The following is a 15,482-nucleotide window of genomic DNA, read 5'->3' on the forward strand; positions in this document are numbered from 1 at the left end:
TCTTTGCTCAGAAGCTAGAAGTTATCAGAAAGAACATAACGACATTCTACCTCCTGAGCATATGGCATCATCAATACAAAAATGTAATAAAAGTGAGAAAACATCCTATCTATATAAGGGGCCCTAAAATATTGCAGGAGGGAACAAATAAACTAGTATTTGTATAAAGGCAGTGACAAAAACTTTGACTACTGTCACTTATTCTGATTCTTGGGACATCTTTTTTAGTACATCATAACACATAATTACACATTTACACAATTTACACAGAGGAATTGCCACCACATGCATTGAGGCCACCCTTCAGAAGTCATGTGAGCACAAGGATGAGGTAAGCCTTAAAAACCTTATTAAAAGACTAAAGGGTGCTGGATATCCCAACAGCACCATCACACCCGTGTGCTAAACCCTCCTGCAGAAAGTCAAGTTAAACAAAACAGGACCGAAATAAAAACAGAATGACCAAAGATCTTTGCATGCTATACCGTACGTACATAAGGTGTTTCACAATATAAAGAAAATAGCGAGCCGATATGATTTTATCTTGTTATTTGCCATCCCTTGCAAGTTTTCAAAAGTGTGTGTACTAAAAAGCAACAGGAATAGCCATTATTTCACCATTCGTCACGAGAATAGGTATACTGAGTGCCAATTTAATGTTGTGTATGAGATACTATTGACACGTGGAAACGTAAACATAAGACAAACTGGGCAATGCCCCAATGTTTGAGCAAGACAGCATGCTTAAAATGTTAAGAATGGCTGTGGTAGTCGCATGGCCATACACTGTAAAAAATGTAAGTGCAGTTCTATGTTTCATAAAACACTGTTTTTGAAAAAAGCAAGAACAAGAAATGAAAGAGAGACTGTGAAAGCATTTTCTTGTCAGGAAGGCCATGGATCAGTGCATCAGTATACCTCCACTCATCCATTCGGAGAGAGAGTATTCTTTTCTCAGTTAAGATTATATTATCATGGTCTCACATGTGTCGTTGTGCATGAGCACTGTTCTTGTACTCTGTAAAAAAGTGGACGTAGTACCTTCAATAAAATTTAGTTGGCAGTCAGCGCTCTTTCCTGTCCTTTTTGTCTCTTCCTGAACTTCTCTCACTGTTACTAGAACACAACCACGATGAACCAACTTGCCCAGATTAAGCTATTGTTGACGAAAAGCCAGAGCATGAAAATACTTCAGGGGCTCAGAACCTCCTCACTACCCGTCTAGTTACGGCCCTGGTCTATGTGTTCTGAGAGTGAAGCACTAGTAGACCTATCTAACTACCTAACGGTGAGGAGGGTTTGTGTATACTCGAGCTTGTTTCATGACATGGTGAGAGGTGGCAGGTTGTTGAAATAATATGCTGTGTGGGAGGTCAAGATTTTGATTGAGAACGCTGAGTATGAGCCAGTGACATTAGGCGTTCAAGACTTTTTGCGATATTCACTCTAGCATAGGACCTTGGTTGGTGGTTGAAGTGTGCATTTGATCACATTGTAGTCTTCCATCATAATTTTTTTGCCACTTGGCGTCGACGCTCTTGAGTTGTACCAAAGTAATTAAGCATCCAGGTACAAGTATCTTCTGTCAGTGTTTCAATGAAGAGCTGAATATGAGTAATAGCTTCCATCGATACTTCTGGCATTGGTGTATGCACATTTCTTTTGAAGTTCTCTTGTAAAAAAGGCATTAAAGGAATGTTTTTGTGACTTTTTAGTGTTGGCCAGAACTGCTGGTGTGTCCGAACGGCTCTTCGATTGGTTGTGGTGTTGTCTTGTTCAGGGCCACAGAGCTTTCAGTCTGTTTTTAATATTTGCCTTCACAGGAATGCTCTTTGCATGCTTCTTCAGTACTTTGTATTATTCCTAAAGCATTGGCTTCCAGATATTGATTGTGGTGCTTTAATCTAGTGTTCAACTTCACGCTAGCTTCATTTGCACGCAAAGCAAGAACTCAGGAGTATGGTAACTTTTGCTATGGGTTTTCCCTTCTTCAGTCTACTGTATTTTTGCCTGTGTTGTCTAAGCGCTGACAGCCTCGTGCGACAGCTTTTTTTTTGTGCACTTATTGTGTGCCAATGACTTATTTGCCTCCTCAGCTAAAGGCTTTTTGTATTATAAGAGAAAGCTCTGTCTGTATCGCTTTTGTCATTTGCTGATGGTTTATCTTCAGTATCTTTTCTCAGTGTACACTATACTTGAATGGAAGAGCAGCATGACTACCTTCAGCTGTTAGCAGGCTTTTAGCTGCTGTAATACTGATTGATGCTCCTTTCTCGGGCGTTCTATTTTGGATGGTTGGCATGTCATTGCTTCTTTTCAACTTTAAAACTGCAAGTGCACCTTTTTCTGGTTACACCTGGTATATTTTTCCAGTGGTTATATATATATATATATATATATATATATAATATATATTGCTAACTTGAGAAACAAGGCCTCTTTATGTTAGGTGCACATCAGGTGGGAAGAGTACTTCTATTACTTGCCAAGATTGTGGCCCCTTATGGGGGGAATCATAATGCACTGTTGATGTGTCAAATTCACATGGCATAATTCCAAGGCACTCGATCAATATCCAAGGAAGAAAATTATGTTCTTTTGCGTGAGTTTCAGCAACTCATAGTAATTTGTATGTAAATGAATACTTCCTCATTCTTGGCTGTCATGTTTTATGGAAGCACATGTGCTTTGTTAATAACAGAAAAACACGCACGCTCACGCCACTGCAGTGGCGTGAGCGTGCGTGTTTTTTTTTTGTTATTAACGATTTGCCCTATGCATTCACGTTTCTTCTTTTTTTGTGTCTCGTACTTCTCGTATCGCGCAGCCTACCGTTTTGGGCACACGTAAAAAAAGTACATAAAAAAGATGCGTTCCACGCCGAAATTCGCGTTCGCAACGAGCTGGGCACCGACAGGGTGCCCTACGACGCCCACACACTCCGCAACACCTTACCAACCGTTCGCTGCGATGTTGTTGGGAATTCGTGTGGTCGTTGCATGAATATAGCGCGTGCGTGCGTGCGCACGCGCGTCTGTGTGTTAGATCACGGCAACTGCATATGTTGTATGATTCAGTCACCATAACGCAACTGACGACCCCCGCTCTTCCCACACGTCAAGCAGCAGCAAGTGCCGTTAACCGTACTGTGCTGTGAATGCAAAACAGATTCGAATAGGTCGCGTAGATAGCTAGCCCGACACATGATACGATAAGATTTGCGTCAGATATTCGACGTCTACATGCACGCGTAACACAGCGGTATCCGCAGCAGCTTCGTCATACGTACGGATAGCACCGCATCGGACGTCACGTCTGACAGAGAAACTTGATCGGTAATTTTTTCTCACTTAAAAAGTCTACCTTGCACAACTTCAACCAACGATTATGCATTTCAACGAGCTGTGCATGGTTTAATGATTGATTGATTGATATGTGGGGTTTAACGTTCCAAAACCACCATATGATTATGAGAGACGCCGTAGTGGAGGGCTCCGGAAATTTTGACCACCTGGGGTTCTTTAACGTGCGCCCAAATCTGAGCACACGGGCCTACAACATTTCCGCCTCCATCAGAAATGCAGCCGCCGCAGCCGGGATTCGAACCCGCGACCTGCGGATCAGCAGCCGAGTACCTTAGCCACTAGACCGCCGCGGTGGGGCATGGTTTAATGACGAAAAGATAGTTCTAATATTGTGCCCGGCACATATATTACTCTCTCTCTAACTTGAAAAATCGGCGCGTGAATTGGGGCCAGAACAGCGCCAAAAAGCAGCACACGCAGAAATTGGCTCATATTCTATTATTATGACATCGTGATGTTGACTTTTCAGCTGTCGCCGGCAATAACGTTCAAACGGCGGGCCAATAATGCCGGTCTTATTGGATGGCTTCGCCCATATTGGCTGCTACTTGTACAACCTGGCCCGATGTGTCCGTTCTAATAGGCCGGCACAGCCTATATGGGCGGAAAGTTCTGAAAGCTGGCCCAATATAACCAATCTAATAGACTGGCACAGCCATCATTGGCGTAATGTTCTTAATGCTGGTCCAACATAGCCGTTCTATTCGGCTGGCAGAACCAATATTGGGGGTACGTTGTCAACGCTGGTCCAACGTCGCCGTTCTATTTGGCTGGCATAGCCAATCTTGGCGGTACGTTGTGAAAACTGGGCCGTTCATGGGCCAGGCAATGCCGATCTATCCCCAATATTGGGCCAACCTTCTGTGCTGCCTGGGAAGCTTTCGCCGTAAAATTAAAATCCCTGCCTAACACAGGCTGGTTGGCACACGAAGTCAGCACGGTGAATTGTACAAAATGTTGAAGACCAGCAAAGAAAACTTGAGCGGTGCACCTAGCGGCAGGTCTAATGGCATCCCCTTGAGCTGTGAGCAGTGTAGGTCATAATAAGGGGTGGTGACTTTTGGCAGACGGGAACACAAGGAACGATCAATCGCGGACAAACAAGCACCAGTGTCTATTAAAGCATCCACGTACACACCTTCTGTTAAAACAGATATCGTGTTATATGGACGCACTGGAGGAATTTCTGTCTCTTCGTTCGATGCATGTGTTCCCCCAAAAGCTGCAGAGGTTAGTTTTGTGGGCATTGGTTGGCGAATTGCGACACAGTTCACAACGTAGAGTGGTGGAGAGGCGATGGTGAGCGGCGTCTCGTTGAGCGGTAAGAAGTGGTTGGCTTACACGTCGCAGTTGGCGACGGTGGGCGACATAGCGGCGGATCATAAAGACGACGTAGGAAAGCGCACCCACTTGTCCCATTATTCGATCCGTAGGAGTCGAATCCACGACGCTCGTCCTGCTGACGCTTCCGACAAAAGCGTGCAATGTGGCTCCAATAGCCGCAGTAAAAACAGATCGGACTAAGTGGCCACATGGTGCGTAAAAGGGCTCGCTCGATGCATTCGGAATTATCGAAGCCAGTAGGACAGGCGTCGAGCGTGGAGGCATCGGTTGTACGACGGGTGGTGAACCAGCGAGGACTTGTGCATACTTCGGCTAGAATCAAGTTACCGGAGAGTCTACGTAAGCTAGCCCAGTTATGGACGCGAACTCTTCTTTTATAACGTCGTGTAAAAGGGTGTTGGAGGGGGAAGGTGGACTAGGTGTCACTGAGAGGCCGAAAGATTGCTGCTCTTCCCGTATGATCGCCCGGATCATAGGATGCAATGTGTTGGTGTTTTCAGGGCTCACCGGCGGTAATCTTTGAAACTTAAGTTCCTCTAGGCATTGGCACGTGGCCACAATGTCAGCTACTGTGGTCGGGTTTTGTATGATCAATGCATATTGAACGTGACCATGCCCATCCCTTTCAATAGATGGCTAACCCTCTCTAATTCGGACATGGATGTGCTGAAACGGTGACAGAGATCAAGTACATCCTCTATGTACGAGGTGTAAGACTCACCGCATTGTTGCTTGACGCGTCCAGTGTCTTCTTCGCGAGGGCTGAACGAACTGCCGGGGTGCCGAAGATTTGGCGAAGCAGTTGCTTGAAATGTTTTGGGTCCGTGATGTCCATTTTGTGATTGAAAAACCATGCTTTCGCTACACCTGTCAGATAGAAATAAACACGGCGAAGCATGACAGGATCAACCCAGTTGTTAGTGGAACTCGCTAGATTAAACTGGCTTAACCAATCGTCCACTTCTTCACCTCGAAGTCCGGTGAACGTGCGCCGATCATGCTCGTGCGTGATAATATACCATGATGGATAAGCCGTGCTAGCTGGGGCCGTGCAAGTAGACGCAGACGCACCGGTTGCCTCGTCCTGAGGCATTTTACCAGACACCTGGCACAAACGACGGCCTGAGCGGAGCTCCAAGAGGCAGTGCGGGCTCGGAGAGGACGGAAGATCGCAGAACACACTCCACCACTTGTGATGCAACGGTGAAGGCAACCTTTATTAGGCCCAGAAGACACGATGAAGCGACCACACACGAGGCACAGAACCCAGGCAAGCAAAGTTCCCAGAGCAAGTCAGGTCAAGTCAAGATCCTTGACGGTGTGGCGCATACCCACGCTTGGGTGTTGGCCAAGAACCGGATAGTTTTCATGAATTTTTTTCTTTAATAACAGATTAAAATAATTCATTTATGAAAAATAAAAGAAAGATGGACAAGCCGAATTTGATGGTTGAATTGTAAATAATCTGTAGAGTAATGCAATAAAGCGACGTATTTGATTTAATATGAATTTAGAAATTTGAAAATCTACCGAACAATGATTTCAACACTTAAACGTCTTTAAACTTCTGACTAACTGCTGCAATACGTCAACCATCTTCCCGTAACTGTGGCCTAGACACAAAGCCCCGAAATAAAGCACATTTCAGCATTTAAATATATTCTGAGTAGGTGGCGAAAGGCACCTAAAGTGTTTTTACGTAAGGCAGAAAATCTATTACAATAAATGAGATAATGTTCAGTTGACTCATTTACTCCGCATACAGGACAATGAGGCGAGGCTCCCAGAACAGCTCTGTGTAAATATAAATTCAGCTGTGGAACTGGACAGCGCAGTCTAGTGGTTGCGACTTCCGTTCCGCGCGTTTGACATATTTTACTATTCTAATGGTATAACAAGTGCTTGAATTCTGGTGTGGCTCTTAGGGAAGGTGTAGAAAATTCCTCTAACAGTAGTTTCCTTCTTAATCTAGCTCCTATTAAGAATTTCGATGCCGGTAATACATCAATAACAGGCCCATTCAAGATGACTTGGCCAACGCATCTGTCATTTCATTCATATCAATGCCCTTATGTCCAGGAACCCAGACCAGTTTGATCAGATTGAGATGCGAGAAACTAACGCTTTGAAAGCATTCTGAGCATGCGAGTTCTCATCTGCAGTAAGGGAGGCACATACTGATAGTGAATCTGTTAAAATTATTGCGGTTATTCCTAAAGCAGTTAGTTTACGGAGAGCTAGAATTATCGCAAAAAACTCTGCTTCAATTATGGGCACAAAATCGGGAAGGCAAAGCGAGAAGGACCAGTCTAGGGCAGGATAAGAATACCAATTCCATATTTTTCTTCCCTTTGTGACACATCAGTTGCTATGACTGCTTGTATTTGCGTATGTGCCAGGTAATCTCTTAATATAGCTTCTAAAAAACTGAGCGGCATCAATTTTGAATATTTCCAAATATATCATCAAACTGTGATTTAATAGCACTGTTAATGGTACTGAATAAAGGAACAGCATCAATTTGAACATCTAAATTATCTAGAAACCGCTGTATACCCAGAATTTGGGTATACAAAATCTCGGCCAGTATTGTCCAAAAAACAAGTAAGGACGGTCAATAAAAACTGTTTCTAAGCGCCTTACCGGCGATTCATAGAGCCTAAGAAACGCCTGTGTAGCTAACAATTGAAAATGGGTCGCAAGTGAGGGAAGCCTAGCTTCAAGATACAAGATCTTGATTGAAACAAGCTTGGGGAGACCTAAGCATAATCTCAAGGCTTGTCTCTCTATGACTACCAGAGGATGTATCTTGTAGGCAGGTGCCCCCGCATATAATACACACCTAAACTCAAGCACCGAACGAATATACATACAATACACTGAGAAAGAGTATTTCTCCGCATACCTAAGCGACTATTAATAATTTTGCTTAATTTTCGCATCGCACGACTTCCCTTTGCTGCAATGTATTCAATGTGTGTGTTCCAAGACATTGATTGGTCTTAGATAACCCCCAGATATTTCACATTCACTACTTCAGGGATAGGATCTATGTGATAGGAAGCGAGATGTGAAAAGGGTCTTTGAGTGGAAATGTTAAAACAGAACATTTCCTGACAATTAAATACAGATGTAAGCTATCAAGCCACATTTCTATGGCCGATAGGTATGTCTGTAATATTTAAATGGCATATGAATGTCCTCTGCTGCTGAAAAGAATCTAATGCCTTCCACATATACATGAGTGTAGACGTCCTGGTGCCGAAGTACAGAGTTCATCAAGCTACTGAACAACACCGGGGAAAGGACGGGCCCTGCGGGACACTTCTTGTTTGCATATATTTAGAAGACGAGTTGCCGTTTTTGTAACAATAAAACACAATAAAACGTTCTATTGCGCGAAAATTCTGCTATCTAGGACTGTATATAGTTTGAGAAGTTAAGGTTGCGCAGCTGGGTGATCAACACATATGCTCAACGCTGTCGTCTGCTTTTGCTATATCGAGAGTGACAAACGCAGCATATTTTCCTGCCCGCTTAGCTAATTTTATGTGACTTTCAAGGTCTATATGGGCCTGTCATATGAAGCATGATGATGAACATGTGTGAAGAAAGCAGATGTGCTTAATTATTACTCACAATATGATAATCACGACATGCTTGTAATGCAAAAACATTACATCATACCACGTTCGTTATGTGCTCATGGCCGTTTCGCTAGCATCACATATATCAAATTTCGTATTAGGTAATGTGAATGAGCGAAGAACGAGCATGAATAGCGGAAAATTATTATTCGATGGTTTGTTAGTTTAGGCTGCTCAGGTATACTCCTTTTCTTAATTTTTGGCTTTTGTTTCTATATATATCCTATTCAGTCTAAAATTACTTTGTGTTTGTAAAACCATAAGCCTTTTACCTAAAGATGTTGCCGCCCAGTTCTTGGCCGATCCCCCTTTGTGGGTGTGCGCCAGGGTAACAAGGATCATCATCATCTTCTAGGCTGCAGTCTTTTGCCGTGGCGCAGGTTGACAGTAGGCGCGTTGGTCACTCGCAGGTGCGCTATCTTGAAAAGGCTCGTCCAAAGAAGGCAGATTTCAATCTGGAATTCCAGGCCGACTGCTTTTCAGCTTTCCAACGGCTTCTGAGAGTGCATGCTTGAAATTTGGAAGAGTTTCAAACATGACCGTCTTGCAAAAAAAAGGAGGCTAGCCCTCGTTGCTCAGTAATTTTCATCGGTTCCAAAAAGAGCGAAGATCTTTTCCCATGATAAGACGCCATTCTCACATGGACGTAGTCGCTGGCGGCACAGTTTCTGGTCCGGGCTCCACGGCGACAGTCAATCAAGGAAAGAAAAATCCAGTAATGAGCTTGTTTTTTTTTTCGGACACGCTGTCGCGACCGTTTCAACAACTGTGCTGGGTTTCGTTAAACGAAAAATCCAGTAATCCAACAATGATTAAAGCGAGTTTGGCGTAATCGTCAGTGCAAGAGGAAGGCGCGTGAAACTCCTTTTGTCGCATGAGGCGTGAAGCGGTAGGTGCCAAAGTGGTTCGTTATGGCGACCCGGATATCACACCACTCATGTACTGTCATCTGAACAAAGGACCTTAGAACTCTGTTGAACTTTTCTACAAGACGTTGTTGAATCTTGCTACAAGACAAAACTTTCCTCAAGACTACGTTTGCTTGCAGATGGTAAACAGAATAAAATAAATGACGTATGCCCTGTTCCCGAATAAACTCTTCAAAGTCAGCTGAGCTGAATTGTGATTCGTGATCACAAACTAGTTCATTCGGGTAATCATAACAAGCAAACACTTGTAACAACAAGTTCTTGACCATCGCCGTAGAAACTTGTCCCCCAAAAAAGACACGCCTGCGTAGTAGGCGCAGCACTCTCATTGCCAAAGCTAGATGAGCGGCCTTTTAAAGCTTTTTCAGAGCAATCGCTGAGTAACTATTCCAAGCACACTTGCTTGGTACCTACTAGGGCATTATAATTAACTTTTGGGTAGTAGGCTTGCATTCGCTATGCTATTTTTCATCACTCTTCTGGGAAGCGTGGTATCCGCTAAACACTTGCAAGGAATTTCACGCCACCATTTTTCATGTAGTGGCTAATGACGATGGCAAATTATGGCTGACGTGGGTGTGCGCTACAAATAATAAGGGAACAAGAACAAGCTTTTGTGATAGTTTGGATCATTGGGCAGCCAAATCGTAAGACTATTCACATTGTGCGAGGACTGCTTGTTCTTTCACTGTTGTAAAACGTTTTAGCAGTCGTAATAACGCGATTGCTTTCTCAACATCAAGCCCGCCAAAGGCAAACTTGACAACATGTGACAAGCACCGGTGTTGCTCAGTGGTGGAATACTGGGCTGGCGCCCAGCGGACCCGAGTTCGAGCCCCACTGTGCCATTGGAACTAGGTCGTGCATGCCTAAGGCAAGTTCAAAAACAAGTTACAAGCACCCGCTTAACTCACTGGTTGGATATTGGGTTGGCACCCAGCAGACCCGCGTTCGAGCCCCACTGTGTCACTGGTGCGGGTTTTTTTTCTATTTTCGCGCAATGGGGTTAAGGACACCAGCGGCAATGGCGGCGGACAACAACTGCGCGGAACTCAAGAAGTGGTCTCATAACAGCTTTCACTTTAAAAACGTATGGCCAATTGCTTTGATAATAAGTGTCACCGCATAACAGCTATTGGTGGGGGCTTGCTAGAAGGGGCCAATAATATCAATGGCAATTTTCTTTCAAGGCTTGTTAGTGAAAGTTACTGGCTGCATAGGGGTTGCTGTAGGCCATGCAGATTTCTCACGACTGGTAAACAAGACATGTTTTGATGAGCTCTTCTACACGGTCATCCATTGGAGGCCACCGGTACGACTCTCGAAGTCGACGTTTTGTACGACTGATTTGATTGATATGTGGGGTTTAACGTCCCAAAATCACTATATGATTATGAGAGACGCCGTAGTGGAGGGCTCCGGAAATTTAGACCACCTAGGGTTCTTTAACGTGCACCCAAATCTGAACACATGGGCCTACAACATTTCCGCCTTCATCGGAAATGCAGCCGCCGCAGCCGGGATGCGAACCCGCGCCCTGCGGGTCAGCAGCCGAGTACCTTAGCCACTAGACCACCGCGGCGGGGCGTATGACTGATCCCCAAATGCTATTCATGTGCGACTTCCATCAAACGACGAGTGAAGCAACATGGAACTACGATGCTTTCACCACACTAATCAAGTCGTGCACAACGAACAGCTCTGCACGCACATGAATATATGACATTAGCACCGCTTCCAAAGATTTTTACCGCGAAAACTGTTATGGGATCTCAACTCGTGTCTCGCGCAGTGCCGTAGTTGTCCGTCGCCACCGCCCCCGCTGGTGTCCGTAACTACTGTCACACGGAATAAAAGAACAAAAATTGGCCCCGTATCTGCATTCAACCTGCAAATGTCGTCGAAACACGATACTCTTGCGTGTGGAGAGAGTGAGCAGAACATTTATTTGGTGTTCTGCTCCAGAAAATCGACAAATGGTATTCTGAAGGCACTGTGTTAGAGTGCCTCGAGCGCGCAGCGTAGGCGAACAAGCGCATCAAGTCACGTCACACGTGAGACATGGATGCCATCTGGCAGTTTTTCCACCTGGCAGACATGAGTGCCATCTGAAACCCGTTTCAGAGAGACAAAGGGCGTCGCTCTGAGACGGGTGTGCACGTCCGCCTCAGAGGTGATAAGGTGTAGAACGCAAGGTGATGGGTAGGTGCCACAACCGTCTCGTTTTAGCAAAGTGTTCAAAAACACTCTCCTTTCCGTGCAAGCGTTGAATGGTCAGCGCAGCGTGATAAGCACTACGTTCCCTAAAATTACTTATGTATGCTTTTTCTAGTAAAAAGCGCGCAAGCAGAATATATACGTGTTGTTATGGTGCCCCTGACACGCGCAGTATTTGCTTTTTATTCGACAATGGCACAAGAATGATGCTGAATCTTTAGCAACATAGGTGGGCGGATGGGGTCAGCCGTTTCAAATACCCGATGCAGTTAAGAGTGGACAAACGGACAAGCGTACAGACAGACAGACAGACAGACAGACAGACCAAGATTTTTGCGTCGAAGGTCCCAGGGAAGACTATCGTCTTTAAAAACCTAGTACAAATGACACAGTTGGGTTCGAACTCGGGTCCGCTGAGTGCCAGCCAAGTACTCTACTACTGAGCTAAGCCGGGTTTTTTTCTTGCATGGAGTCTATCAAAGTATTTGCTTAACAAAGACAAAATTAAGCGAACAAATCTACAACCAAATAGCGAAAATAGGCGCACAAGTGTTACCTAATAACACTCAATAGCTAGCACAGCGTGAGTTCTTAACACCGATAAGTCTTCACATCGTGTTAAACAAACAAGAAAAGGGTGAGGCCAAACAGCCCTCCAAGATAGAGTACCAATCTGGTCTAAAGTCTAGGTCGTCGTAAATGTCTTTCAGTTGAATAGCAATTTGAATGAAGTGTGCTTGAAGAGGTGGTGGGTTCTGAATTGTGGTCCTGCATCCGTGTCTTCCACAAGCTGTGCATACCCACGAGGAGAAACATATCATATGGCACTTCATTAAGTGGTGCTGGTAGAAGATAACGTGTTGTATGATAATTAATGACGAAACGTTTTGTCAGTGCTCGCTCATAGCCATCCCAAAAGAGTATGGCATCTTTTCAGCTAAGAAAGCAACGTTCAATCGCTTTTGGTACATCACATAAACGGCAGTTAACAGACAGAATAAAATACATTTTCTTTTCAACCATGTGCTTACACCCATTGTTTCAGAGTTCAGTTTTAAAAAATGTTTTTGAATTCGGTGAAATGTACATTCTGCGCACTTGTTTCAACACATTGTGGCCTGGAATATTCTAGTACAGTAAGCGGTACAACGGAGGCGGGAAAAACATATTTAGCAGATTTATATACAAAACTTTGCGTGATGCTGTGTACAGGTATTCTACAAGAAGCGAGCTTTAGGGAACTGAACTGCGAGGTAAACTTCCCGCAATAATCCCTACAAACATGGGCGTTCGGAGAAATTTATTGACCATTCAAGTCTCGTAAGCAATGAACAAGCGTAACCTGCAAGAAGGAACGGATTACAGGATGGGAATCGTCTTGAATAAGGAAAAATCGGGACACTGCATGCCACAGATAAAGGTGTTTTAGTCCTAACCCAGTTTCACTCTCTGACCTTAATATGTAGTCACAACGCATCGGCTCAAAAAAGGAAGGACTTGTGAACGTAGCAAAAACGGGATTAAACGGTTGTATATAAATTTTGCGCATTAGATAAGTTGCAATTTGTTGTAAATATTTGTTGCTAGGAAAGTGTTGCAAGCTTCACCTCTCCATAAATTGGAAGTCGATAGGGAACAAATGTCTGGGCTTGTCGTTCAAGCTTAGGGACTTCAGTAAAACTTGCGTTGGGTCTAGTTGGTACATAGCACAAAAAAGAAGTTAAGCTTAGGGACGCACTCCTTCCAGTAATGCACACTGGATCTATACACATGCATGCATGAAGGCATGGTGGAGAAGTTCTCGTACAAAGAATACCTGCGAAGTGGTTCAGCGTGCTACCAAACAAGCCAAATCAAAGTCTTAAACTCTTAGATGCAACATTTTAGTAGCAACTTTTTAATTGTACATACCACATTTCTGACACTTATCTGTGCAAAGAAAGCGACATCGCCTGCATAAGCTAATACTGTCCAATATACTGAAACCACGAATGTAACTCGACTGCATTATGCTTAAGCACATATTATTCTAGATGAAGTGAAAACAGAAGAGGTGACATCAGGCATGCAGGTGCTTAGGACATATTGGTAAATTTGCCTTAGGCGAGCTTGATGTCGGGAAAGCAATCACATTCTTACGAATTATAAAGCGTTTTAAAAGAGCGAAAGAACAACCAGTCGTCACACATTGCGAATAGCGCGAGTGGGTCGTCCAATGGTCCAGTTCATTACAAAAGCTTGTTCTTGTTTCACCATGAACTGTGGCGCATACGCACTTTAGGCATTATTCTGTACTGTCGTCAGCCACTGCATGAAGAATTGGCACAAAATTCCTTGCAAGTGTTTAGCAGATACCATGCTTCTCAAAAAATGACGAAAAATAGCATAGCGATGACCGACCCACTAAAGAAATATTTGTATTGTTAACGTAATAGCGAATATCAGCAAGACTGCTTGCAGCAGTTACCCAATGAGTGTTTAGAAAAGGCTCTGAAAGGTTACTCTTATAGCTTTTGTTGTGACTGTGCTGCGCCTTCCACGCAGGCCTGGCGTTTATTTTTTTCAGGCCAAGATGACAAAACGAAGTTTATGACTTTTGTGTATATCTTGTCAGACGCACTGGCTGCTTCCAATTCTGCCATGGTTAGTATAGGAGAAAGAAGGTAAACAAATTTATCGTCAGTGACCTTACCGTTTTCTCAAGGTAAACGCAGTCGAGAGAGTGCATCAGCCACCCCATTATCACTTCCCTTGCGGTGCTCTACAGTGCAGTTGTAACACAGCAGTCGCGCTGAACAACGTGAAATTCACAATGACCGATGTCAAACACCATTAGTAGACAGCAGGGTAACAAGGACCCTATCGTCAGTTCGCAAAGGAAGGGACAACCCTAAAGGTTTACATTACAATTTTCACAAGCCCTAACGCATGCAAAGGCTTCGCGTTCACTTGCAGAATATTTCTGTTCTTTTGGCCTCAAGGTGCGGAAAGCAAAAGAAACCGTCTGTATATTTCCCTTGCTGTCTTGTTGTAGAATAGTGCCAAGCTCATATACAGAGACATCGTTCGTGACGATGACGGAAAAGTTCAGGTCAAAGAAATGTAGAGCCTTGCAAGTTGTCAACGGCAATTTCGAACGAATGAAAATCTCTGCAGCCGCTGCCGTCCAAGCAAATAATTCGTCATCTCAAACGATGCCCGTAAAGGTTTCACAACACCAAAAAAATGGGGATTGAAGTCGGCGCAACTTGGTGCCAGGACAAGCCGGGAACAAGGTTCATTTATATTTGAAAGCGCTGTAGTTCCTTTTATTGCTAGGAGAGTTGACGCTAGTGAAAACACCTAATAGACATTCACAACATGTCCCATTAACGTGAGTTCTGCGTCGTTGAAAGCGCATCTCTCTTTTAGTTCCAGGCCTGCTCAAGAAAGTTATTGCAAAACGTTGCGAAGGTTTGAAAGAATGTCTTCTCGAGGACGACCTTAGACAATAATGTCGTCCATGTAAAAAAGTATACCTTTGCACCCTTCCAGTATGAGATGCATCATCTTCTGAAACGCAGACGATGCTGAAGCGAAGCCGAAGCATAGTCTTTTGAAGCGAAAAAGACTGTCGTGCGTAAGAAAAGTAGTCAGATCCCGGCTTTCAGGATTGACTTCCAGATCATGGTAAGCAGACGCCAAGTCCGGCTTCGAGAATCGCTTGGCGCCGGCTAAGCTGTGTAGCAGCTCATCTATCTGTAGCAGTGGAAAGCTGTTAACAATTATATTCTCACTAGGCTCTCACAGATCGACACATATTCGCAATCAGCCATCTTTTTTCCGAACAACTACTATTGGAGAAACCCACTGAGAGGCATCAACGTGCTCGATTATGTTTTGAGGTTCAAGTTGCAGCAGCTCAGCCGACACCTGCTCACGTAGGGTAAACGGCAGCCGTCGTAATTTGCTGGCGACGGGTGCATGCACTCACGAACCTT

General features: G+C 44.2%; 2 protein-coding genes across 13 annotated transcripts in view; one reads left to right on the top strand and one right to left on the bottom strand.

Moving 5' to 3' along the window:
- Positions 1-15,482, top strand: part of LOC119178032 (uncharacterized) — a 653,511-nt gene that overhangs the window by 627,735 nt on the left and 10,294 nt on the right. For 3 of the 10 annotated variants that reach the window (XM_075892549.1, XM_075892616.1, XM_075893172.1), the window contains one exon: positions 271-331. The exons of the other annotated variants lie outside the window; for them this stretch is intronic. In XM_075892549.1, the coding sequence (XP_075748664.1) occupies positions 271-331 (61 nt within the window). The remainder of the gene's footprint in view (positions 1-270; positions 332-15,482) is intronic. 10 annotated transcript variants of the gene reach the window in all.
- LOC142814474 (uncharacterized) overlaps positions 1-15,482 on the bottom strand; it is an 84,781-nt gene that overhangs the window by 53,219 nt on the left and 16,080 nt on the right. The window lies entirely within an intron of this gene.

The sequence above is a fragment of the Rhipicephalus microplus genome, chromosome 1, assembly GCF_043290135.1.
Source record: "Rhipicephalus microplus isolate Deutch F79 chromosome 1, USDA_Rmic, whole genome shotgun sequence".
NCBI classification, from domain to species: domain Eukaryota; kingdom Metazoa; phylum Arthropoda; class Arachnida; order Ixodida; family Ixodidae; genus Rhipicephalus; species Rhipicephalus microplus.